General features: G+C 37.1%; 1 protein-coding gene across 5 annotated transcripts; it reads right to left on the bottom strand.

Moving 5' to 3' along the window:
* sty (sprouty) lies at positions 1-27632 on the bottom strand. 5 transcript variants are annotated; one of them, XM_053744239.2, is made up of 2 exons: positions 27446-27632; positions 1-1181 (listed from the first exon to the last, which is right to left on the bottom strand). In XM_053744239.2, the coding sequence occupies exon 2, from the start codon at positions 1122-1124 to the stop codon at positions 477-479; it is 648 nt and encodes a 215-aa protein (XP_053600214.1). In that variant the 5' UTR covers positions 1125-1181; positions 27446-27632; the 3' UTR covers positions 1-476. The 5 variants fall into 5 exon arrangements, with proteins under 5 accessions (XP_053600214.1, XP_053600213.1, XP_053600217.1 ...); XM_053744238.2 differs by lacking the exon at positions 27446-27632 and adding an exon at positions 5045-5321; XM_053744242.2 differs by lacking the exon at positions 27446-27632 and adding an exon at positions 4742-5025.
* Between the last annotated feature and the right edge of the window lie 344 nt (positions 27633-27976).

Here is a 27976-nt window from a genome sequence, read left to right on the forward strand (position 1 = left end):
TAGTAAACATTCGTATTTATAATATAATGTCGTTTTATTTACAAATAAATACAAATTCAGTTAATAAATAAATGGTAAATTATCTACATCTTAATAAGTATGTTTTATATCTCATTTCTTAATCTTCTCTGGATTTGTGTGGAATCCAAAATACTAACGTTAACGTTTTCTTATGACACGTAACGGTCTCAAGAAAATTTGAGACTTTCGACGTTCGGGCGACACGTTCACGTACATTCACACTATACGACTATATTTACAAGGTACTCGTAGACGATTCACTCAGTGAACGCGGGGCTCTCGTCCGACGCCGGCCCCGCGTCACCACACACCACTCTGACCAGGCACAGCGATCACTGAGTCCACCCCCGCGCGGTCCGAAGCTCTCCGCTCGCCAATAAATATTTGTACAACGCGGGCGCAACTCGCGCCTCTCGACTCGGCGCTTCGGAGGGCGCGGGCGGCGCGCGGCGGGACTAGATAATACTGGAGAGCCGCGGCGGAGGCTCGGGGCAGCGGCAGCCGGAGCGGCGGCACCGAGCGTACGCCGCCGCGCCCGCGGCCGCGCAGCCCCGTAGCGGCCAGTACAGCCACAGGCACGGCAGCGGCACCGCCAGCGCACCCACGCACGCCAGCCGCGGCCCGCACGCGCACGGCTCGCCCGCTTCCTCCTCGCCGCTCCCGCAGTGGTAGAACAGCGCCTTCACGCAGCACATGCACGACGCGTAGTTGACGCACGCCTCGGCGCTGCACAAGCATGAGCCACACAGCCAGCGGGACGGCAGCGGCCGCGGGCGGGCGCACTGCTCGCACCGGCAGCGGCCGCACGTCTCGCACACGATCGAGTCGGCCGGGAGAGCGCCGGCGCGCAGCTTGCCGGCCGCGGCGGCCGGCTGCGTCGTCACCGGCTTGAGCGGCTGATGAGCAGCCGTATGGGCCGCGTGGGGCACGGGCGCGGTGTGCGTTCGGCGCGGAGCCTCCACATAGGCATTTCGCTCGCGTTCGGCCTCAGGTCGCGGCCGCAGCAGTGACACGGTGGGCTGGCGCGCGCCCGTCGGCCTGTGGACGCGCGCCGCCGGCTTGGGCGGCCGGGGCGGCGCCGCCGGCCCGCCATACTCATCCATTGAGTCCGGCTAACGGCTCTCCGGGCCGTCGCCTTCCTGTTCCCTCATCGTCCCCACCTGCAAATAAAAATACAATCATAAAATAATGCGTCTATAACTCGAAATTTACCAACATATTATGGAATTAACACTGCCGTAATTCAGACATAAGAAATAGTCCTTCTGTCTAATATGGCAAAATCCATCCTCGCAGTTACCAAGTTCATCTAGTCTACTAATTTTAAATTACTTTGACCATTGAAGTTTAAACCGCTGAGGAAAACATGATATAAATGGCCCTGGGCTAATGTGTGGCATAACTTCACCAGAATTTTAACATTACAAGGAATAACAATAAATTATTTATCCATATAAAGTTTGGATTTTGGTTGATTTATAACATCATCCATATAGCAATGGAAGTCCCCAAAATGTAACACAGAACGCATACACATAAACACATCCATCCACTAGTAACTGTAACACAGTACATAAGATATCGTTAACAATTTTTTATGAACTATTATTATTCGATTTATTTTTTAGTGTTGTTGTCATCGTCAAAATTGTTATTAGCACACGAAACTTTTATTTTTTGATTTTTTCCATTATTATAATAAAAATAGACAGACACTCTAGGAATCTATAGATATTTATGTTATTTTATGTAATAATTTTACTGATGTTACGATAGTTCCAACTGAACGAATTTTGTAAAAGTCGAAATATTTTTTTCTATGGAATTTGTTTGAATTGATCAACGTGTAGCTCGAATTGTAGCAAAGCTTTCACCGATAAATTTCCATGTAGGTGAAGACGATTGAGTAATATTAGAACTATTAAGACATATCACAGATTTAATCTCAATTTAATTTCTATTTTCGGGAAAATTACGTTTAGGTGGTTTAGATTAAGGTAGAGTAACATAATTTAATCGTATTTATTTTTCCTAACATTAGGTCAATAACGCGTTTCAATAGTAGTTTTTTATTTACATGCAATAAAACTCTTATTGAGATTCGATATTGACATAATTTTAGCAGAATCGAGATCCTGGCAGTTGGTGCATTTCTTAGAAAGTTGGAGCTCTAATAATTAGTTAATTAGTAAAATAAAAATAGGTTGTGCTTCCTTCTGTAAAAACACCAACCATAAAGATTTAAGTGTGGGGTCCTTGATTTTGTTATTACCAAGATAATGTATAGATACTAATGAAACAACCGTACGATTACGTACGACTTATGATTATCAATAAACTTACATTTGTTTTATCTTATTTCAATTATGCTTTGTTATTATTACAACAAGCCTTCTCAACTGTGTTAAACCCTTCATTACGCCATTTAATCCTATTTTATTTGCATGGCCAAATATGGTTAATGGTTTAAAGGTATATTAAACACATTTGCTTCAAGCTCAAAGTTCCTTTCATTCCATTTCTGTTCTGCTAGGAGCGGTGAAATCCTTATGGGAAAGGAGGACCCATTCCGGAACCCTACCGGCTAAAACACGAGCACCTGACCGCGGGGTCCTGCAATTTCCTACAGGAAGGGGCATTTTCATTTAAGCACTTCTGCTTTTACAAGCAATAGATCCAAATTATGACGAAGAAGAATAAGTACTAACTTATTCTTCTTCGTCATCAAATATTAGTATCATGATACAAGTAATTATTGTAGTAATTGGCATGTTCCATAACTTTCTCTCATTCTAAATTATGTATAACAAGAAATAAGTAAATAGTAAGTGTATATATGATTAATTGTTACATTTATTGAAATCAACTTTTGCAACTTTATTGCGATATGCCTTTCGTTCTTCTCTGGTTATGATATTGGTTACGTTACAGTTATCGGTTACGAATTAAGAGGGTCTTCATTTTTTCTTTCCATTTATCTTACTTCGTCTTTTAGAATGACAAATTAGAGTTTGATTATAGCAGGTGTCGACCGTTATAAGGCTTGATTTAATGGTAGATAATACATACTCATATGCACCTTATTTGGTAATATTCCGCGAAAGCTTATAAAGTTGTCGTCGGTATATAAATTACTAAATGTTGCCCGGGACTTCACTCCCGTGGGATTTTTGTGATAAAATATAGCCTATAGCAATCTTGGATAATGTACCTATCTAATGGTGAAAGAATTTTTGAAATCGGTTCGGTAGTTTCGGAGATTACCCGCCTAAAAATACAAAGTCACAAACTTACAAACGCTTACCTCTTTATAATAATAGTATAGATGTAATATTTATCAAGACCTCGCTCGTTCCAAAGCAAACCTTCCTATTCCAAGTCAAATGTGTAAAGGTATTTGGTATTTTTATATATTATATATATTTTATTTTTCAATCTTATACTATAACTTTTAATATAATCCATGTTACTGTAACAATTTAGTCCTTCCATAAAAAAAGATTTTACTTAATTCAACTCTTGAACTGTTACTTTTAGAATTGGCCAGTATTTCCTGGTTAAGTTTAATTTTACTATTATTATCCGTCAAATAATTATACAAAATCCCCATAAAAGTTAATTTTTCATATGTCGACTAATTATTGAAAAAACACAATTCCTACGATAGTTGAATCAATTAATATACATTACACACTATACCTGCATTTGTCAAAATCATATTTTCAATGTTATAATGTTTTTTGTACTTATTTAAAGCGATTATGGGGTAATCAAATGGCATGGCGACAAAACTAGTTCTTAATTAGATGAAAATCCCATCTAATGTGTTAACATATCGTTACTTCTTGGATTCGAATGGGTATTAAACACAGCTGCGTTTTATGATTGGTTTTTATTTATAAATTATATTTGCAATATAATATAAATACTTCAGTCATATTAAAATTTATAATAACGTTATTTTTTGTTTTGTCTAAATAAATACTTTATCAGCGTAGTTGGTTACATGATATTAACAGTTTATTCTACCATTGTTTACAATTGCTCTTTATCTGTGTTCACGGTTATCAAGTTTTTTGTCGAAATTCGTTCAACTGTTGCTATCATAATTTTTAAATTATTCTGGAGCATATGGTCACAATAAATATTGTAGGTAGTTCTAAAATCGTTTAATTTATTGATATTTTCCAATTTTATTTATCATGTTATGACAATATATTGTATACCTAATTCATCGAAATATGTATTTTTATAATATTTATTTGTGGTCCAATAGATGTTCTATTCACCCAAATGTGTCTAATAAAAGTCGCGCGTTAACAAATCGGTTGTTTATCTCAAGCCTATTTCAAACGTTTCATGTACTTAAATTGTTTATATACCGTACATATAGACAGATAAGTTGGTGAATAATGAAAGCATGATTATTAAACTTGTTAGAAGAGTTGAGAGCGGTATTATGGAGAGCGTTGATCACTGCACGTGTGCCGGTCGTCAGGCGGAGCGGCGAGGCGTCGCCTCTCGTCATTCATGTTACTTCAATTTCTTCGCAATCCACGTAATAACTACCCACGCATGTCAATGTATGTATTTTAAATGATGTGGACGTATAATTACGTTTATATTCGATACAATTATATTATTAGAAATCGTAACGTTTGGGCCGGATGTCTATGCCTTATGTACGTACTTACGGAACAGACGTTCCACAATCACACACCTTCTGTACACAATCGCTACACAAGGGCACTTGGACCAATTGGCCCCACACATTACACTGAGCTCCCTGATGTTTAGCAATGAGATGGAAAGTAGTGCCGCACCAAAACCGCGCCGGAAGATTCACTGACACATAAAAATACGGCAGAACCACCGAATTTCGGTCGCGCAAATCCACGGGAAGGTTCATAAGACCGGCGCGGCCCGGAGCGGCACCTGGCGCGGGCGGGGGGCGGCCCACGCACCGGCCTCGATTCTCGTCCGCCCGCCGCGCGGTTATCACTGCAATATGGCCGCTACTCACTTCCTCGCTGAAGTTCTTCGTTGATTTCTACTCCTGATCTCGACGACGGCGTTTTTTGTAACCGTTCCGAACTCGTGTGGATTCACTGCACTTATTCTTATACACATTTTAAAGGAAAACGGGGAGCGCTAGCGCTACGCTCCGACGAAACGACCGTTCCGTACGCTGGCACATTCCGCACTGGCGTCGGCCGCGGGTGCGGGTCGGCGGGAGAGGCCGCGCTTCCTCCGCCGCTCTCCATGCCGCCCGCGCCTCGCCTTTTTATGAATGGAAGGCGGCCATACTGAATGAACCGCGTACACGGAGCGGTTGGCCGCTATTTTCGCGGGCGAGCGACGCTAGGGGTCCGGGGGGCGGAGGCCGGAAGCGGGCTGCGAGCGCTCGCGGTGCCAAATTTTGCGGCGCGGGCGGCGGCAGCGGATGTGCTCGTTTACCAAGCTTCCGGCGAGATCCCCCCGCGCAGCCGCATCCGGGAATTGGGTTTCCGGTCGGCGAGAGTCGAGCCGGGATACCGCCCACTTTCGTCCTGCAACGGCCAACCTGTCATTTGTTGACATTTCAAAGATGCGATCTAATTACATCATATGTAGACTAAAAATCCTCATGTAAAGTATTTTCATCCATCACAATCCTTTGCGAAGTTGTATCATTCATAAACTAACTCTTTAAACACACTGGTGATGAATACACGAGCGTCTATTGATATTTGTTATTTTGATTCATGGTACGTAACGCATCCATTCATTCACAATTATATTTTGGCATACGCATGGTCGAGAGGCGCGCCGACGACAACGACGACGGCATCTGTTATCGCGAGCGGTAATTTTCGCAAGGTTGCAGCGACAATAAGGCGCGTTGTGCACGCGTGTCTCTGTGTCAAGGACGACCGATAACGCCACGCCACTCACCACACCACATTGGCTGCCACATATGCTACAATCATCCACACTCAAAATATATCAACAACTCATGTACTCATTGTACATACATTACATTGTACATGATATGGATTCAACAGATTTAAGGACATGTTTTTAGTAATTATATTATTGAAATATCCACTGCATATATCATAATTCTCATACTGGCACTCCTATTTGACAGGAAGACAATGACGCACTAAAGATCATAATTTAAAAGTAGCAATTTATTACACTGAATTGAGTGCCAAGAAAAGTCACATTACATTATATTCACTAACTTAGAACAAAGAGAGGAGGGGCCACTGCAGCCGTGAATGGATATGGCGAGAGAATGACTGTCTTTATAAAAAAATCTACCTGAGCTGTCCATTCGCCTAAAGTTCTATTGTTACGATACAGCCGCACATCACAGCCGCACTCGATGCACACGATTTTAAGCGAGACTGCAGATTATTTCATGTCCAAGACAATTCTGGATTTTGCTTACGAATATTTGCTTTGCATTCATAATCTACTAAGGATTTTGTTTCTTACTATTTATTTTAAAAAGTAAGTACTTAATGACTTTCGTAATAAGGATAAAATCCTTGGCATCGGCTAACTAACGTTAGGACGTCGTTTTTGTTGAGAACTGTATACGTTGCTATGCTATAATACATTACTAGAAAGGGTTTATTAATATAATTGAAATTTTTGCATAAATTTTACAGTAGAGTGAAGTTTATTTCGCCGCTTCTCCGTCGCCTGCAGTCAGGAAGCCAGCAGTAAACTTGTTATACGTACAATTTTGACGTCCATAAGTGAGAGTTCTTACAGTCTTAATATGTAAACAATTTCGTCATATTTTTTGTGATTTTACAGTAATATAAATTAAAACATAGACCTTTACTATCCTAGTTTATAAATATTTTACTTTAGCTCTTTTATTTTCAACAAAATTCAACACGATAAGAGCGAGGATAAATCCAGTAAGTTGTGTATTACTACTTACTAGACTTATCCTACGATGCCGTCCCAGGACATAATTGTCATTGTTTTTAGAAAATATTTAGGAATCATATGATTACAGCATTAGGAAATCCGTCGACTTTTTTATGGACAAACACTGCAAAATTGTGTCTCTATATTTTAGGTTCTTATTTGTTAATTGATACATACAGAATTGCAATGAACAATTAAAATTAACAATTTGAACACGTGACTTAAACGAATATTCGTTACGTATCATATAAGACATCAAGAAAAGAATTGAGAACGGCTCCTTACTAATACCGACTCACGCATTTTTTGCTCACTTTAAGTGTTTTGTAACTTCCGGCACTGTAAAACAGAGCTTCGATTTCTAAAAGATGTTGAACTAAGAACGCCTAATAATTAACTTTATAATTTTTTGATTTGTGTATTCTCAAACAAACAATTGCGTTAAAATTCATAATGCACAGAGAGGTACCAAGAAGTTTCAAGGAATACGCGTATATAACATGGCTTGTTACGAAATACGAAGCCAATTATGGAAGAACAATGGAAGTGACAATGGGTGTCCTAAATAGGCACATATAGTGAAAACGACACCTTCGGCTTCTGGCTGAAGCTGAGTACTTTGTTTCTATTTCAAGGAAACAACATCATGTTGTAAGTATTTGTGAACACGTATTTATCTGATAAGTAGAACTGTGGCTTACACTTGATGTTTTGTAAGCAGTTGATTTACACTGATATAATAATGAAAAATTAATACCTACCTACATCAAATTATACCATCGATACTTATAATAAAATATTTTTTTTCATTGAAGCGTGTCCTAGTATGATAGCAAAGCAGATGGATTTATAGATAACAACATTCAAGTTTATGATCGATAACGTCGAAAACCTTATTGGCTTCCTACTGGATTTTTCAAAATATTTTTTTAAGGTTGTATAGCTATAATGATAACTATATGATTTTTCGAGTGAATTCAAGAGACGAAGTATTTGTGATGTCGAAGTAATGCTACGATAATTGTATCAAAATTAATCAGGAGTAATATATTTTCGTTCATGCAGGAACATTTAATTAACATTTATCGTATGCTGTTTACTATTATTCCCTTACAAAGGTAAGAAGTATATATTTTGATATAGGAGTAGGCGTCGTATCTCAGAACCACTCGATAGAAATCAGGTTTCGTTTGTTATTCCGAACGCGACGCCGGTCGAAGCGGAAGCCCTCGCCTCCGCCGCACTTTCCATCCGCCAGCGCATGCACCCATGCACTTAAATTGATCCCATACATTTTATTCATTGACTGTATAGCAGCTTTGAACATAGCTTCATTTATTTAGACTCTAACAGCAATATAAGTTATACCTAGATTACATTATTAATTACTCTGCCTCAGTCTCTACATTAAAGCTCCGATTTTTTTTTATTTATATAAATAATATAGATTAGTAGTTGTTCTGACAGCTGCAACGATATGCCTATATCACTTCTAGCTCTTAAATTATTTCAATCAAAAATTCAAAAATTATCTCAAACTAATGCTCTATTTTGACGTAAAAGAAGGACAAATACGTACAAAAGTACGTATTTGTCCTTCTTTCACGTCACGTCACTTTCACGTCTTCTTAATATTAATATTAAATATAAATCATCAAAGCTAGTCAGTCGTATCCGCAGTTCCTTAAACGCCAACCTATTTCACCAATAAAATACACTAGATAGAGGCAAACTAATGCCTCTGAACACAAGGCATTAGTTTGCTCTCCGAAAGTACAACAGTTGACATTGATTGCTCGCCTGTTGTGCTGTTTCAGGAGCATCGATTGCTGCAGCTCTGAAAGTTATAAGCCACTAAAGCACTTTACAGACTAGCAACTAGTGATTTGAAGAACCGGTCTTTACCAAGGACAAGGTATCTGCTATTGAAGGCGATCGATGAGCTCAAAAGGTTTTTGGAGATAAGCATTTACAAGTTCAAAAAGCATTATAAAATAAACATCCCTTATAAGAGAGCAATGTACCTGGGACACGGTTGGATTTAAAACAATCAATGGAGCACATAGTACTCTACTGTTTTTCAACCACAAATATGTGCGACACTAAATATAAGAGAAAGGTTTGAGGAACTACACTAGCAATCTATAGTTGGCTCTCGTTACTGTCAGCTCCGGAGGGACTAATATCTGGGAAGTCTCTAAATAGATTTTATAGAGGCTGAACATTTCATAGGACTATCTTAAAGGCTGGCTACTACAACAGTTAATGTGTATGTCGAAAATATACATAAGGCAAAACCTTTGGCCAAACCTTCGCCTTCGGCTAAAATGGGCATTAGCTAAAGCTAGCCAAGCGCCAAAAAATAACAAAATTTATTTTGAGCAATAGAGAAAGGTATACGGTTAACAAAACAAATTTCATCCAAATGTAAATTTCTTTTAAATTAATTCTCCAGGATTTGGCTTCTTTGCCTTCAGCTTTGGCCTAAGATTGTTGCGAAAGCAGATTGATTCGGTTGGACAATACTTAAAACAAATGTCCAATTGTGATTACGTGTTTACTTACCAAATATCTGCAGCAAATAACTAACTCAATCAAATATCTGCTAGTTCACATTAAAATTATAACTCGGGACTATGTATAAATGAATGAATTTAGCGGATCTATATTAATAGGTATTGTAGGTACAATCGTCTAGTTATTTAACCACGATAAGTCGTATTGTTTTGAACATTAATTATCTTTTGCGAGTTTAAGAGCTGATAAACAGTTCATTTAAGAGAGTTGTTTGTCTTAAATTATTATCGTATTGTGTAGCGTGTCCAAATCGTCCGATAACTATGCTGGAGTACTAACGGCGTGGGCGCGTTGAAAATAATACCGGATGTTTGCCACAGATAAAGCAAACTTGAATGAGAGCATTGGAGCGGTCCACATCACGCATATTTTGCGTTCATTAGATGTCTTCCACTGGCATATGTCAGCACTGCCTGTCGATAACTGTCAGCTTCGGTATCTCAGTTGAGCTATTGCTGCAGAATGTGTCGTAAAACTACTAGTTTCATCATAAAATGTGTATTTATATACTTGTGACTGTTAATGAGTTACTTAAGTATCACATTAACATATGTATTTCATTGTATAATACTAACTCTATATGTGTAATAATTTTGGTTTATCTTTGACAATTCCTAAATGGGGGATTTTCATACAAAATATTTTGTATTGTCTGTCGTACATTATGCCTAAGTCTAAACCATGATTTGTGATGCCGAACTATCTAAGTAGGTACATAGTTGATTGATCTCGAAAATCAGTAAAGATAAGGATAGCATAAAATGTAGCAATACTATTAATTACTGACTAGCAATAGATCGTTAGAATTACGCCTTCTACCATTTTCATTCGCGACGTGTTCGCTGTAATAATAAAATCAATTAAATGTAGTGTCGCACGATCTTATGTGGCATTTTTAGTTTCAGCTATTAATTAAAGCAAATTCATAAAAATGTGATGATGGCGCTAGTGTGCAGGATTACCTAGTCTTAAGAGTCTAATTGCATTGTAAAAAATAAATACCTGTAAAATAATTAGACTTTAAATACCTGAATTATAAAACATGTATATAATAATATAACATGTACGGTACTTACAACAATCAGTGTAAAATACAGAGTGACTTCTTCTAAAGTTCAAAGTTCAAATAGTTTTAAATACTTAAACATCATTTGTGCCCTTGTTTTAGTATTAACTAAAGAAGGTACAAATTAATGATTTTTGAAAGATTAGGAAAGTCAAAGCTATTGAAAAGGTCAATGAGGTGTATTATAAATTTAGCTTCTTACTACTTTTAGTACTTACTATTTTTTACTACGAGTAAGACGTTTAAAAACATTACGTAAGAACAAAAGCTAGAATGAAGGATCTCGTTGAATGGCCGACTGCCGCGCAGGTCTGGCTCCATTCATGGCACGCATTCGCCGGTGACCTTAGCTCGTACTAAGTCCATGTGATTATTTAGTAAGCAGCTCGCTGGCGGATGTGTGTTTTGTAGTAGCGAATATTTGTCGACCGCGTAATTAGGATGATAAAAAAAATTCATCTCGCTTATTCAAATTGTTCGGTCAGTAGGCGGGCATGACAAATGGAGTGGGAGATCGCCTTGTGTTTGGCGATGTCATGTGTTCCGAAGATGGTGCGTTCGTATTCTTGTTTTAATTGAAGGCAATTACATAAATTCCACGTAGCGGTCGGAGCAGAGCAGGCAAGGGCGAGGTGCGGGGGGGTGCGGCGAGGCGGTCGACCTTCCACGAGGCCGTCCGTCCGCGTCGGCCGCGGTGCCCGGAGCCCGATACTACTCTATTGCTTACCATCGTGAAGCTTATTACAGCTCTTAAATCTATTACAGCTCAGAGTACAAATAGGTACCTATTCTCTGGTACCCGTAATATTTTTTAAGATCTAAGAATATGCGCAAATTTTATAAGACATAAGGACCACTAATTTGAAGGAAAGATCAGCATATTAAGTGAAGTAATTTGTTAAATTTGGTGAGCATAATTGTTGATGGTATTGGGTATTTGTTGCATTTAATTACCACAGGATATTAATTAAATGCCACAAATACTCAACTTAAAAGAATCAAAAAGTTTTATAGTCCTTCGGCGCCACCACTTTTAAATTTATGATGACATTTTTCTACATTCCACTTGTGCCGCTGTGATCAGAAAAATACCAAACTAATGACGTGTGTCTAGGATGCACAATCTAAACAATCTTCACTCAAAAAGCAAAAGTAGTATGTAATAAGTACGCAGCCCCGGGCCAACGACACCACTTTCCACCACCAGCTTAGGCCTTAACTGTCATAATCATGCTATTTCATTTTATACTCTACACACTAAGATATATGTTTCAAAATAGCTTTCAACAGTTGAAACGTTGCTCCATTACTATTGTCAGCTACGTTACCTTGCTGTGGAAATTGTGGGTAGGGTATCATATAGTTTCTACGAGAGTTTTATTGAGTGGATATGTATCAACAAATTAAGAATACTTGAGTTATCTACATTACATACCCCATAAGTTATAAAGGATTTATGCCATTTTTCACGTGGGAAAGAACCTATGTTGGATTATTACCTTAATCGTTGCAAAGGCATTTGGCAACGGATTATACCATTTATATTTCTCAGGTTCATAATTTCGTGATTTGAGTAGGGCGGGCAAGCTGCAACACAAACCTTTTTAAAACGATTTGATAATGGATCATTAAGAAAACCTAATTCCTAGGACCACTACGTGTATATTTTAACAAAAGTGGATTCAGTTCCCACAACTTAGCTTAGTTTCTGGGAAAGCATGAAATATTTTAAACGTCGTCACAAACGAAGCAAAAAGTATGTATACCTACCTACATTAATAATCTTATGAGATCAGTATTAGAGTCTTACGTATGTTGTCAGAGAAAATTGTAAAACTTAAATTGTCATGTCAAGGCTAGTAGCATCATCTTTATCAGCATATGCTGATAGATAATCCCGCTTTAGCGAGTGATAGGTGGTGGCAACTGGCACCACGGCAATGAGCAGTAGTGATTTACACCTTCGGCGGCGGCGCGGCTAGGTGCGGCGCTGTGGGCGAACGGGTAGCCGCCGCCCACGCGCCGACCACGCGTCGGCGACGACGTCGCGGCGAATTCCGAGCCCACTACTCTTCGACTTGAGACTCACAACTACCATATTTATACGAGACGACTTCTAGCCGCCGACCGACTGGACACTACGTCTGGCCTTCGCAACACACCGCTTAACCGCAATAACAGTTGCCGAAATGAACCGGTATTCGCGAAGTGGATGCTGTTAAATATGACCAAAAGTTTATTATTTTTCCCTTTAATCATTTTAGATCCAACATAAAAGTTTAATTAAACAAGATATGCTGTACGGTAACTGATGTGGCCATCTTAAACACTACTGTTACTTGACCACAAATCCAGTTCCGCAAAGTGGTGAACTCTATGATTTGTGGCCGTGCTAAGTTTACTTTTCTATTTAATTGATAGTACCTAGCATATATTGATTATATATTAACACCTAGCATATATTAACATCTTTTATATATTTATACTTCCTTTATTATATTTATACTTCCTTTTAGTGATACATAATAATATTCCAATTGGAGTGTACCGGTCATAACATTAAAACACCATTTAAAAATGTAAGTTCCTACAGTACCTACCTATTTACCTAAATTCAACAAATTCAAATTTCTTCCAGAAATAACATTTTATGCTTTATTGCGAAGTATTTTGTAAAAAATAGTCAGTTTTCTCGTAATGATTTTGCAAGGATTACACCATGATTCTTAGATGCCGTTTCAAATAATGTTAACGTAACATGAGATACGTATGTATCATAACATTCCTCATTACCCCAGGTAACATAGGCCATGTAATGATTTTATAAAATAAATATGACGGATTATATACTAAATTACATGTTGAGAATGGTTGAGAAATAAAAATTTTACTAATCGAGTGGTGTATCAAAAGAACGGAACGAATATAAATATATGTTGAACTATATATTTTTATGATAAATTTATAATCTTTAAGTAGTATGTAGTACTAGAATAATGTATTATTATCGTACACGATACTTGAACTATAGACTCGACTGACTTACATTTACATTTACGTGGGTCAAATGTACCTGAAAAATTGTCATGTTTATTTGATAGACTTTTTAAACATTTCATTCTTTATAGATGATATTTTGTAGCTCAGTTTAGATTTGTTTACTTATAGAAAAAGTTAAACTTGTTTCTAAAAACACTAAGTTTCGACCGAATGATTATTAAGATGGCAATACTCGACTTTTTTACAATACCTACCTAAGGCGATGCGCGGCTATCGGAAGATGAACCTTTAGAATACAGACTACAAAAACTGACTTATTTTGAATAAAAATATTCATCATGAATGAATAAACAATTCCACGTTCATAGCGTTAATCAATGAGTTGCATGCAGGCAAGAGTCCGACTCGATGTCGAGCTCATTGATTGATCGACACGATAGACACTACCACAGGTACGCCTCGTCTGCACACAGCGCTCACGCGCAAAGAAAACCGGATGGCGCACACTGGCTCAGTTGTTGTAGTGTGCGTTCGTGCGCAAAGGATTTCCTACCGCCCCGCGCCCCTCGGCGGCCCGCGCCCGTCGCAGACCTGTTGTGCCGCTACCGGAGTTACGCCGCATAGTTACCAGACTTGATATGCCTGCTCTGCGCCTCGCAGCAGCGACTCAACGCCGCGCCCACGCACACCACGACATCACGTTCGGACACTTAATTATTATGGCGCACCACTCGTGAAATTGCTGTGCATCTCGTCCACTCTCATCGACATCTTTTATTAATCTGATATCTTCCATTACCGGTTGCAGTAAAGTAAAACATCTAACCCGTTCGATTTATAGCCCCTCTTATACTAGATGCAGCCGGATACATGACATCATGGCGATGCTAATTCATTCCGTTGGCGCTATCATTTAGCATTATAAATCTTTTGAAAAAATCGATTATTATACCTAATGGCTGTTTCATTGGAGTCCTCCGAGATTTAGGTTTAAAGCTGAGTATTTTTCTAATTCAAGAAGATTCCATTAATAAGTTTATTCTAAAAGTATCTACTTAGGTAGTACGGGGTGAACAATGTTATGCGATAGAAAGGTACATAATTGTATGTTCACTAATAAAGATGCCCCTTAAATACTAATTTGATCAATAACAGTTATCTGATTCAAGAATAAGATAACGTTTAAAAATATTTCTATATTGTTTTAAAAATAAAAATTTTATGCGAGTGTTGTGAACTTCAATTTTGTAATGGATGTGTGCGCACGCATACCTATGTTTTATAAAGACAGGGAGGGCAATGTAGAGTGGCGTGGAGTGCATCGAGGACTGCGGAGGTGCGGGTGCAGACTCGACCTCTTTTAACAGTGAAAAAACAGGTAGCGCCGTTCCAGTGTATCGATCTTTAAAATGTTATTTTTTCTTATTTGTCTTTTTTATCTGGGACCCGCTTCGAGACTCGTATCCAAACGGAAGTTGTAACAATTTTTAATCGTGGCAAGTATCTCGGCCGTTCGCTTCGTTCCCGCAGTGGACAACGAGTTTATATTATGTATTTTTTGTAAACAACCACCGGAAACGGGCAAGAGAACATACTGCTCTGGAACACATATCTTCCATTACGTCTGCCTCTCGGTTCTCAGTAATAATGATAAGAAATACAGATAAGACCGTACGTTAATGCGATCTACAACTACAAAAGACACTAAAAATCGTTTGAAAATAAAGTGCCTAAATCAATGTCGGTCCTTAGGTACTCTATGTAACTAGTTCGGCATCTATCGAAACTACATTTTATTATGTAGGTATTGTTACCTACTATAGAAACATTCTCAAATCTAAGGATTACCTATGTTTCTCAGTAATACATTCGATTACTTTCGGTACATAAAGCCATGCTTTATGAGAGGTTAATCTGAAAATAATAAATACAATGAATATTATTAAAAATGTTATCTTTATCAATGTCAGTTGCTGACCGCCACGGCTCATAGAGAATTGTGACGATATATTTTTGTAACATTTTTCTGCCAATAGCAAGCCGTGAACGCATGATAATAGCCCGAAATATCCGTGCTCTTTGCGCCCACCTCTAACATAGAAAATATTGTCTACTACTTTTATAAAGATGTAGTAATACTAAGGTACCTGCTTCGTATTGTGGTATTTAAAAAAGCTGTGTTTGAGACAGTTTGCTTTACTTTATCAGTTCGACTAACAAAATCTCTCTTCGAAATGTTAATTATCCGTTTATGGGTTTGAAATATTTTCTTACAAACTGCAGTTAAGTACAGCCAAGCGCTCGTCAAGCCCTGCATGGAACTTGCAAATAATGGCGAATCTACACTTATTTTGTATAGGATGATTAGCCGTCGACTATACTTTTACTGGGGCACCCTTTTTGAAGTCGCGGTGGTTTTGTAAACTTTGTAACTACATTTATCATGCAAATAACGTATATATAGATTTTTTAAAATATTTTAATTCAGAGTTAATTCAGGTAGAATGCAGTTGCAAATTGCCAGTTATGTCGTATCGTGTCAAGACGAGGGAGGTGCATGTTTAACTGTGTGCACATGTGCCTTTGATGTCGCCGCTGCATAAGCTATTCAGTATTAGGAACTGTTTACTTTCCGACATCAGTTCATACCACTCTTAGGCTGTCTCTACTACGGGCTTACATAAACTTATATCATGTTCTATGGGTAAAGATACCAAATGGTCAGTTTTAGTTACGCTTATTTCTGAAATCTGCATAGTTCTAAAAACTATTTAGATCAAAATATATCCATTAAAAATTCATTCATAAAGACTTTTACCTGTAAACGTTTCGGTCGAATCCCTTATTTTTTTTATGAAATCCAAATTTTTATTGTACTATAGTTAATATGTTCTTTTAAATTGTCGTAAATTCCGTAAACATGTTTGTTAATGTAATTTATACACTGACCGTATTGTTACAAAAGGTACATTAGTAAAAGTAGTATACAATGGCAAAAAGCTACATATACTTAGGTAAATTAATAGATGGATGTTATCATTTATTTTGAGCTGGTGTTTGATAAAATCTTCATATTTACAACTCGGCATCAATTTATTATATCTCATACGACCGATCGATAAAATCATCGCCTGCTTTGCATTTTAACAGTCGGTTATGCACTACATCTGGCCATCTGGGAGTGGTTGTGCACCGGCCTATCTGATGATATTACCCATAAGATGTGCTATTTTGAGTATTCTTAGCGTTGAAATGTGAACCTTTAAATGTGATGTTAAGATCGATAACTGCGGCAGCCGTTAGCTAGTAGAGCAAAGTAGAATGTCTTCTACACATCGAGATCCCGACAGCGAGGCAGTGGAACCAGTTTCATTTAATCATCATAATTGCGTCCTCCGTTAAGCCTATCCCCGCGTGCGTGTGGTTGTGAGCACACATGCTCCGTTCAAATAATGCCATGACAGACTATAACCAAAGAACCATGACACCTATCTAGTGTACAATTTTAAAAATCGGCAGATTTTAATGGACCAGTGGTTGCAAAACAAAAAATGTTAATGGATTTGTGTCGAGATAAATCAGAAGTTAGAAGAACAAGACACAAGATTTGTAAATAAATTTCTTATTTTTAAACAAATCTTTATTAAATTTAAATAGAAAACAAGAGAGAATGGCGCAAACTTCTAACTTAGCCCTCACTTAGGACCAAACAAGATGAAGAATTTATAAATCTTCCTCGTTAATTAAAGGTCTAGATGCATTAGAGATAAAGCCGTTTATTGTTAACTCATATAAAATCCTAACAAAAGAGATACGGAAAATTCACATTTTAAAAACGTTAAACGAAACTGTGTAGATTAGATTGTAGGTAGTCCTTATGATACTTGTGATAACGTGACACAATATGTAATCTGTGTCTACGATACGATGGTTAGAAAAAATATTTGTCCAACATCCATCAAGGCCACGAGCTACGCGGAACTCAGATTTAGTGAGCTTTTTGAAATACCCATTAGGTACACACTCAATATCAAATAACTTATACAGGACTTGGATATGTCCCACCTTAAAATATTTTTTGTAAATTGTTTACATGCATAACATATTCTTCTCACTAAAACCAATTTTTTTTTACTAGTTTTGATAAAAAACATTCTGTTCTTAGATGTCAGAATTTTCATCATCAAATGATTTCAAAATGCTTATATAGCCTGTTTGAGTAGAAGGTTTGATAGGTGATTTATTAATTTCCACTTGATCACCTGTGTGTGTCTGATCAAAGTGAACGATCATTGGCAGAGGGCTTTTTTAAGTAATTAATAAATACGTTCAAAAAAAGATGAAGTCTCCAGCAAAGCAATACATGTCTTTTGGAGATCAATAGGAGGATGTTTCTGAAATTCTAGGACTTCCTGATTGTTAAATTTTTGTTAAAACCAGTGAGAGATACCTTTGGAAAATATTATTTTGTCTCTTTCTTCCAGCAAGTCACGACACAATACAATTCGTGTCGTTTCCCGCTGGGAGTTTGGGTTCCCGTGATTTCTCAATCAGTTTGTTCGTTTTGTGACTTTTTGTTTAATTTACTGTAGTAAGAAAATGCATAATAACCTGCCAGCCAAGTGCAGTCGTGTAATCAAGTTCATAACATCGACCAATCGACGTTAATTTACTGGTAAAAACGTTGACAAAGGTTCTCCTATTTTACTGTGATACTTCATACAACTTTACATTTAATTCCTTTACAAAATCATAAATACTTAATATGTTTTAAAGTGTTATATATTTATTTCCAGGGATCCAAACGGGATAGAGAGAGAGAGAGAGATCTAGATTTTTTCATAATGTTGATCTCTCTCATTTCCCTACGGCAGGGAGGAGCAGTTGGCCGACGACGTGATGATGGTAAACAGGAAGCGGCGTAGTAGTTCAGTAAGCGATATCTGATATCTGGCAAATTTTCAACACCACGTGGTTTGCGGCGTAGACGCAGACACACACACACAGATATAAGACTTATGGGTATATGTAAATGTAAGTACTCAGGTACATACAGCAGGTACCTACTTAAAAAATATGTTATGGTTTTGAGATAAATTTTTGGTTAGATATGAACGTACAGTATAATACACTTTTCATGAGAAGAGTGTATACTGTATAGGTATTAGTTTGATTAAAAACTCTAAATTCTGTGCATCAACTATAATCTTGTTACAAAAGCATTTATAGGTGAAAGTTCATAATTTCATTGCTACTTTAACTAAACTTAAAGCGTCAGACGTAAATTGGAAAACTCCAAATGGCTATGTCAAGAAAGAAAAACAGCGGATATCATGTCTGCAGTATTCTGTTTTTTTAACGATCTACTGATACATATGTTTTGGACTGTGAAAAAATCCGGACAAAAACTAGTGTTCCGTTCGTATGGCACATGGTCAAAGGCTGGGATGACAAAAGCGGCAGAATATGCGCTACATGTGTGCGCCCGCGCAGCAGTCGCAAGGGTCGGCTGCCCGGCTCTCCATATGTCGCAATCACGAACAATAGCTGCCTTCACTAAACACTGTGCTGTCTAGGGATAACGATTAAAAAAACTGAAATGAATTCAGACAAATAGTGAATACGAAAAATAACAAAATTCCACAAGACAATAGATATGCAAAGAATACCTACCGATTGATTTCGAGAATTTAACGGATAGCTATTAATTTTACAAAAGAATAAAAAATATTGTAAATTAACAAAAAAAAAATTAAATTCAATGTAGGTATTTAGGTACTATTGACGAAGAAATGGTTGAACATACATAGAAATTCAAATATACGCTCGGAACATATAACCTCCTCCTTTATTGGAAATCGGTTAAAAAGCATGAACGATATTTTCATATCACCTCAACTGGATGATAAATTAACATAACATTTTTAATAATGAGACAGAATTTAAAGGTTACACGGTTATCGTTAATTTCGTTAGGTATTCGAGTGGACAGCCTGCTTCATGATATGATTTCATAAAAATAAGTAAGCAATATTACCCGGTATGTCATAATGTTATTTATCAATTAATTTCCTGATTTACTATTGAATGCATTATAATTAAATTGACTTTAAATTTGTTATCTTCTACTATCCTGATGACTTCAAACACTTCTTATACAATACATAACGCGTAAAATATATAGGCACCTAGATAATCAAACGAAAATGTATGATTTCAATCTTCAGTAGTACTAGCGATACTAGGATTAGTGGTATATCATTAATGGAAATCAAGAAGTGATGATATGTACTGGAAGAAGTGCTTTTTATATATATAATATTATAATTTAATAATATTATATATATAAAAAGCATATAATATTCAAAGCAGACAACAAGACAACAATAGCAAAAACATTGTGTTAATTAGTCTATTAAGTATCATACCTATCTATGATATGAATCATTTTTGTATTCCGTGTCCGGGTAAAAAAAAATTCAATGTAACTTAATATACTTATGGGTACTTAAATACTACATAAATTAAACAAAATTACGTTCTTATCTATTTTTATTCAAATATTTGCGTAACTACCCAAGGTCGAAAATACTGAGACGTTGTGTGTTGTGTGTATATACTTGTAACAATGTAGTACTCTAAATCCCGATGAAAATAGTACGCAATTGAAAAACTTCCCTACATACCGTTGAATCAAATAATCATCAAAATCAATGATTAAATCTTAGGGATATATCAATGATTTTTGGGAGTGGAAAATGTTAATATTTCTTCAACCATACCGACTTAAATAACCCACTAGAGAAATATGGAATTGTAATCTAAATTATCATTGGAGTTTATAATAATACAGTTTTAGAATTGTCTAAAATGTACATAAGATAGAAATGGGAATCGAATCGTGTTATCCAGGTTTGCCGAAGATGGCGGTGGATATGGACGGACATTAATATCAGGTTATAGTGAACTGTCCACATATGTATATGCATTCTTAGTGGTTTACGATGAAAAATGAGTCGAGTCGCCTCAAATCCAATCTAATGGAATCAAATGATGAGGACGGCATCTTCTGCAACAATCTACTTGATCATAGTATGAGATGAAGGATCAAACATGATATGAAACTTAATTACAATATCATTATCATAATAAGAATTAATAATAATCTTTTGATGTACTTACTTATGTAAGTACTTAGTTTTCAAGTTTTATCTGCTTAACTAATCTTCATACAATATCTACTTCTTTATAAGGGTAGATATGTAGACACAATCAATGTTAAAGCAATTGTTTCTAATGTATAAATTATGCTAGAGAAGCTGCTAGCAAGAGTTAGAAACTTTTTAATCCGATAACTATTAATTTGCAGTACATTATCGGAGCTCTCAGATGATGTTTTTCGCATTGGTTTGTCAAATACAATGATCGTTTATGAATGAATTAGTGAATGACAGTTGGACCATGTTTGTTTACGCGTGCGCGGGCGCATCAAGCGCTCGCAGCGATCGGCTCGGGTCGGGAGCTCTCGCCGCTGCTCGCGCGACTCGAAATAGCACGCACCGATGTCGAAGAGTGTGGTCGTGCGGTCGACGACCTGTGCCCGAACACGAAATATTGGAACTCTTCGACAATCCCTCGCTGACACTACAGTCTTATGACACAGGTCTTTATTTGATGAGATCCTATATTTAGGATTACCCCTTCAAGAAGGTTCAGATGATTTTGTCCGTAATGAAACTTTTATGTAATATAGTATTAGATATAATAAAATTATACTGCCGTAGCGAATTATGTTTTTTATGTTTGCATACACGCGTTCATTAACTCCATGCAACTAATAGGACAATTTGGATATTACGTAGATAAGAGTTAGTTATCTGGCTACGCAAATATAAATTACAATTAGAAGTCACTGTAGTGCCAAGTGAGAAGTTTATGATAAACTTTTTTTTCAAATGTGACTATTCTACTATTAATAAAAAAACATTATTGATAAGTCATCTTTCACCAATACAGTGTTTACCATTGCCACTAATACCGCCCTCTATCGAACAGCCATAGAACTACTTAAACCCACAGTAAATAAAAGGTTGTAGTAATGCTTTGTCTTTCAAAAAATGATTCTGCCACATTTGCTTGTAAATGAAAGAGGAATTCAAGTGATTATAGAAATTAAACAAAAAGTCGGTTCATTTGGTCCCGGGTCGATCCCCGGTCGGGTCATGATGGAAAATGACTTTTTTCTGATTGGCCCGGATCTTGGGTGTTTTTCTATGTATATATGTATTTGTTATAAAATATAGTACCTACCGTTGAGATAGTATCCCATAACACAAGTCTCGAACTTTGGGGCTAGCTCAATCTGTGTGATTTGTCCTAATATATTTATTTATTCAGCATGGTCATTTTAATCACTGTACTTATACATACTACACAGCCCTACGCATATAAATATATTCGAAATTAATTCAGATACCAATGTTCCTGCTTTCTGTTTGTGGTTGTCAGAAATACACAAAACATCGGTTGTTTGGCAAACCCATCTTATTGGGAGCAAACATAGTCACTTTAATTTTCACTTGGGCTTACAGACCTGCAAAAGGAAGGTATGTACGCTGGTTTGTATTCAGAACATTTAAAAATAAAAGGTTTGTTTTCCCTATAACTTAATTCTACTTCTACGAAAACTGTAAGAGGAAATATGGCATGAATATACATTCTACTTACTCATACTACTTGCTCAGATTTTTTCTCGAAATCCCTTCGAAGCAGAGCGTACCCTTTGAATGTTCTGACGTGATTTATAGAAAACTTCTTGGAAATACTCTCGAGGTGCATTCTTTGTGGATGACTTGTTGGTTATCTCAAGTCAGTCTTAAGAAAACTACTAAGGACTAATTTTGGTGGTTGTTTGACATATAAGAAGATTTAATTCAATGACATGTCATATAATAATTATAACTTCTTATTATGTGGGAGACACAGCGTGCCAACATCACATTGGTCATCCGTTACGTTCGCGTCGAGTCTGTCCGTCTGTCTCTAATGCAGACTATGACTAGACTATAGTGACTTACAATGTGTCTATGTATTTGTTATGATTAACTCTGTAATTGCAGATAGTGCGAATACAACAACAGATAAATATAATCGATAACATTCCTGCTAGTTGTAGTATAGATGGATTGGGTGGAAAATATTACAAAGCAGCAAAACCTACTCTCATCCTCAAATGACAAATTACATTAACAAAAGTATCTACATCTAAACATACCAAAAATATACATGTTACTTCACAAATATGAACGTCGTAGGCTGGTAGTCACCCACGTTGTAACCAAGCTGTTAGTATCGAACCCACACCTAAGTATTATTAGGTTACAAATATATAAATACGAAACAGGAATGCAGCTAACCTACTAACAAGTGTTGCACAAGTGCAATTTGTTATAGTCCATCTAATCAGTTGCCAATCACATTCACAAACAGATAGAAAGTATCTTTAAATAAATTGATACACTGCAGGATGTGGGATAAATAAGGTGAAATGTATAAGGATGCCAAAATTTATAATATAAATACTGTAAAGTTTAAAATCTGATGTAAAAGTTGATGGTAGCTTGCTGATTGCAACATTTAGCAGATGGGTGAGTTGCACGTCAAATTTGACGTTGATTTTAACCTGCGCGCCGCAATCGTTTAGACAATATGGCATAAGTACCTACTTTGCATTTTTCTGCGCACGTTAACAAGTTGACGGTGCATCCCTATTGTTTATTTAACAAAGTTGCAAGATTATACCATTTTTTTTTTACTATTACTGACATCAAATTGCACTGGGAAGATTCCAAAATAATAAAAATATCGAAAGTATGCTTTACGGTCATAGGTATTTCATAAATCTACTTCCATTACTGATTTCTCTTTGACATTAGCTCCATTAGAAAACGAGAAATAAATTAAAAGCCTAAAATAAATTAATATTTAGCTCTTTAATTTAACAATTGGTAACAGTTAGATCACAATAAAATCTCGAATTCGTTTAAATTTAACGACTATAATGGAATTACAATGTGGAGGATATAATTTATTTGTATCCGTGGGCGACCTGCTATATTGACAACCTACGATATTTCCACCAGATCCCACCTCCAGTTTGGTCTTGGTTTCGCAATCCACGCACTGGTGTCTGGCACCAAATTCTGAGCCCACAGCCAACCGTGGGCAGGTGGAAAGTGGACCAGCTTATGCAACTCGTATAGATATGGTATGCACCTTATTGTGCTACACGAAAGCGGTACGTCCTTCGAAAATAGCTTGATTAATTCTGCACGTGATAATATTGTGTATTTTCTTTAAATTTATATACTTATTAAACTTCAATGAATATATGGGTTATTAAAGCTGCGTAATTTTAACGAATGAGTAAATAAAAAATAACTAAAAAATTTATTGGAATCACTTCTTCGTATCATAGGAAACCTAGTGTAAGTTGATGTGGCTCTTAATAATATTTAATATTAAGGTCAATGCCTTTTATAAATTAGTTTTTTTTTTCCGATTTCTGTTACATATGCCAAATGTCAAAGATCAAATGTTTGATTGAATATTATTTAGGTACAAAAAATATTTTTTGTAGCTTCGTACACTTACTTAAGTACTGATGGTTAGTCCCATAATAAATATCTGATTTGATCAAAATACATTTATAATTAGCTCCGTACCCCGAGGCACCATGCAAATCATAAGCATCTCGCTTGCAGATGCATTAAGATTAAGATAACTCCAAATATCCTGCTGTGATGCCGCTGCGTTACAAGACTTGTAACTCTTGCTTTCAAATCACTTCAGTTTATATTTAATTATCTAAGTACTACTAACATATTACAGATGGATAAAGGAAAAAAGAAAGGAACGGAAAAGAAAGCTATATTCAGTAAAGAGGGAGAATCAGAGAGAGCCGAATAAAACCTGCGTAAGACGATATCTAATCTAACCTAAATAATTGAAAAGATCTGGATAAGGCAAGCCCAAGACAGGCCGTGTACAGAAGACTTCTATACGAAATGAATTATTCAAGATTCGTAATTGTTTGAGTCACGATTTTACAAAAAAGGATGTAAATAATGATACAAGTCACGAGTGCTAACTAAAAGACGTATTTGTCCTTCAATATTACATTTATTTAGCCTATTTGTCACCAAACTATTATGGACCAAAGGATTACGATTTGTTTACGTTAAACTTAAGTATTTTTGGTGCATACGATGGCTGGGCGAGCGGCCGCTACAGCCTACACTCTATTTTGCATGCTGTTAATATGTATGTCACGAGACAATTCGTTTTATGGCTCGGTGTAGTAAACTAATGAAGGTACAGATAAATAAATAATGCAACTTGCAATAATAACAGCAACTTATTACGATGAGATAGGTATGTAGGAACTCACTAAATCGGGGATTCAGCGACAATATTTAAATTTCATTCAACAATGTGTAACTTCCGATACTTTGCAATTGCAACGTTCGGTGAAGTATATTAAAAGGCCTCACAGACAGAAAGAGATGAGATATGGTATACATACACACGGGTTTGCACAAAATGTATATTCTGTACTTTTGTTCTTTTGCGGTAAACCTAGTTGGTTTAGCTGTACCTATGCGTTGGTTATGCGTTGGCTCGTGGACATTTATTACAATGCAATCGATGTATTTTTAACGAAGTAAGTAATGCTTAATTGTTTTATTTTTAATTGAAAGCGCTTTCAACTATCATTTGATTTTTTTTTGAACATCTTGTACACTCATTCAGCCTCGGTTAAAATGATAAATATCCCAAAACAAAACTGTTTTTCTTTTATTGTCGCGAAATTGATTGGTACACGTCACTTGTTTTCACGATCATCTGGTGCTTACTTTTTATGTAAGGAAATAGTGCATCGAAAAGGAATATTTCTTAACTCCATAGTTATTAGGTGATCGATTTAACATAGGGTCTGACGCAAAATAAGCACTTGATGCTAAATGTTGCTAGGTTCACATTTTGAGAGGTGCACATTTTTCTCATTCTGCGTCATTTTGCCAAATGTTCATTTTGTGCCAGATCCCTAAAACCATAATGAACCCAATTTTTGGTACAGTTTATTTGAGAATTTGCGAATATAAAGTTGAACATGAATGATATTGCGGTTGTGATATGATGCGTTCAGTTCAGAGTGCAGGCGGCGAGTGGGGGGAGGGAGGCACTTCCTCCGGTTGCGTGTCACGCTCCCCTTATCGCGTTCATTGATAGATTTATCTGGACGAGGTCGCTCTGTCCGCCCGAGCTACTCACGCGCAATACCCACCTACCAAAATTATTATAAAAGTCCATGGAATTGATAATTTTTTAATATAGGAATAACTAATTGTTATTAAATTAATCAATTTATAAGCAGCGTCATCGACGATTCGAAGGAGCCGTTTTTAAGGCGAGTTGTTGATGATATTTTTGTCACGGCAATAATGATGCCCAAGATATTAGTGTGTGTATAATTTGTATGAATTGTAATTATTGTATTTATATATATAATTACTTTTTAGTTAGGGTTCCTAACATCGGTCCTGACTTAGGACCGGTCATGTACTTACTTGTACTTGACTCCCAACGTTTTAAAAGCATACTTGGCTTTGAAAAATCTGAATATTTTGACTACAATATTCTTACTTAAATCAAAAAGAAAAATGCATAAGAAGAGTTTCCTCTAAAGGACAGGATAATCCAATGCCAGGATAATTAGGCAATTAAAAAAAAAAGAAAAAAAATCAGGTAATTCACGGGTTTCCTACCAGCAACAGACAAGAAAGTGATGATGATACGCTATAACTGAAGTAGATCTGTCATTCCAGATCTTTCTTATCACAGTAATTCCAAAACAATCTGTCGTTAAAGGAAATATTTATAAATAGTATACAATACAACACAGTATCTTGTTATCGTTCTGCGAATTGAGATTCCGCGAACCAGACCACCGCATTTGTCCGGCAAAAATCGAGGAACATCTCATCGCACGGAAAATATTTATGAATACGACCAATCTGTGTTACTCGATACTTTAATCTGAGTTAATGGTACCAGTTGCTCTAGCTTAAAAACTATAATGGCTGTACCACTATTTTCGGCAAAAAATAACTGGCGCCACGCTGATAAAAGGCTTCAGAGGTCTTTCTTAAAAGGCCCGTCGCAGCGCACTGGCTTTTAAAGAGATAACGGAATTACTCTCTCGAATAGTGGATATCCCTCTGGTAGCCCTTAAAATGATTGTTATCGCTGCAACAGTACCCGAACCCGGATACCGGATTTTTTGCTGATGCATTTGGCACGCGTTTTGTTTTTATTGTCTGAGGATCGGAGCCTCCAGGCTCGTTTCGGTTTTGCCTTTGAGGAGTGCAACATGAGACTTACTTCCTGCAGCGGCACAGGGTGTCGGCTTGCGAGAGACGACCATTACCATTACCTCACCTTCTAGCTGCAACGAGACACCCGCATTGCTGCCAACACCTATTGTCATGTCAACCTTAGATTTCCTGCCGATTAAGGCTTGCGATTCATATTGTTAGTGATCCCGATGATTCGTACTCGTAGTGAGTAAGATACTGAAGCAGGAAATTTCAGCTGCGGGTTAAATTGGGCGCTAGTCATCCAATTAATACAAACTTAAGCGATATAGATCCAATAAATTATTTTCAATTGGTGAAATCATCATGCTAACCTTACAAACTAAAGAGATCTATTTGATAGTGATAAGTAATTAAAACCAAGATGAATGAAACGTAACGTGTTCAAGGTTGAAGACAAAAAAGTATGACGCACCGAGAGAGGATCCGGCATGTGTCGACCTGAGGGCGGGTGCAGTGGCTTTCGAATGGCACAGAATATGTAGATTTGATGAGTTTGCAAAATGTGATATGCGAAGGTAAGGTAAGGTCACTCGCGGTGCGCAGGCGCCAGCGACGCGCGACGTGCGCGCGGGCGTGCGGCGGCCGACTGTCATGCGCGCGAGTTGCCGCCCCATTCATTTGTACGCATGAATGAACGCCACAGCACGTGGCCGAAAAACTCCGCTGAAAATCTACTCTAGTTGCTGCTGATGATACACGAAATGGCTGAACTTAAGGCGACCTTGTCTACACTTTAGTTATTGATGTTATGCCAGTGCCGTATTCGTGTCACACGGATTGCCAGATACGTTGATCTATGTTGTTTAGATGAACTCTTTTTTTCAAAGTAACTAAACACCTGAAGTACTTAACAAGCCGAATACTTAGGTATTCGGCTGTATGAAAAGCCATCTTATCTCGACTTGTTAAATAGTTAAGTACTAATACTTAACTATTTAACGAG

This window comes from Plodia interpunctella, chromosome 4 (genome assembly GCF_027563975.2).
Source record: "Plodia interpunctella isolate USDA-ARS_2022_Savannah chromosome 4, ilPloInte3.2, whole genome shotgun sequence".
In the NCBI taxonomy this organism is placed as follows: domain Eukaryota; kingdom Metazoa; phylum Arthropoda; class Insecta; order Lepidoptera; family Pyralidae; genus Plodia; species Plodia interpunctella.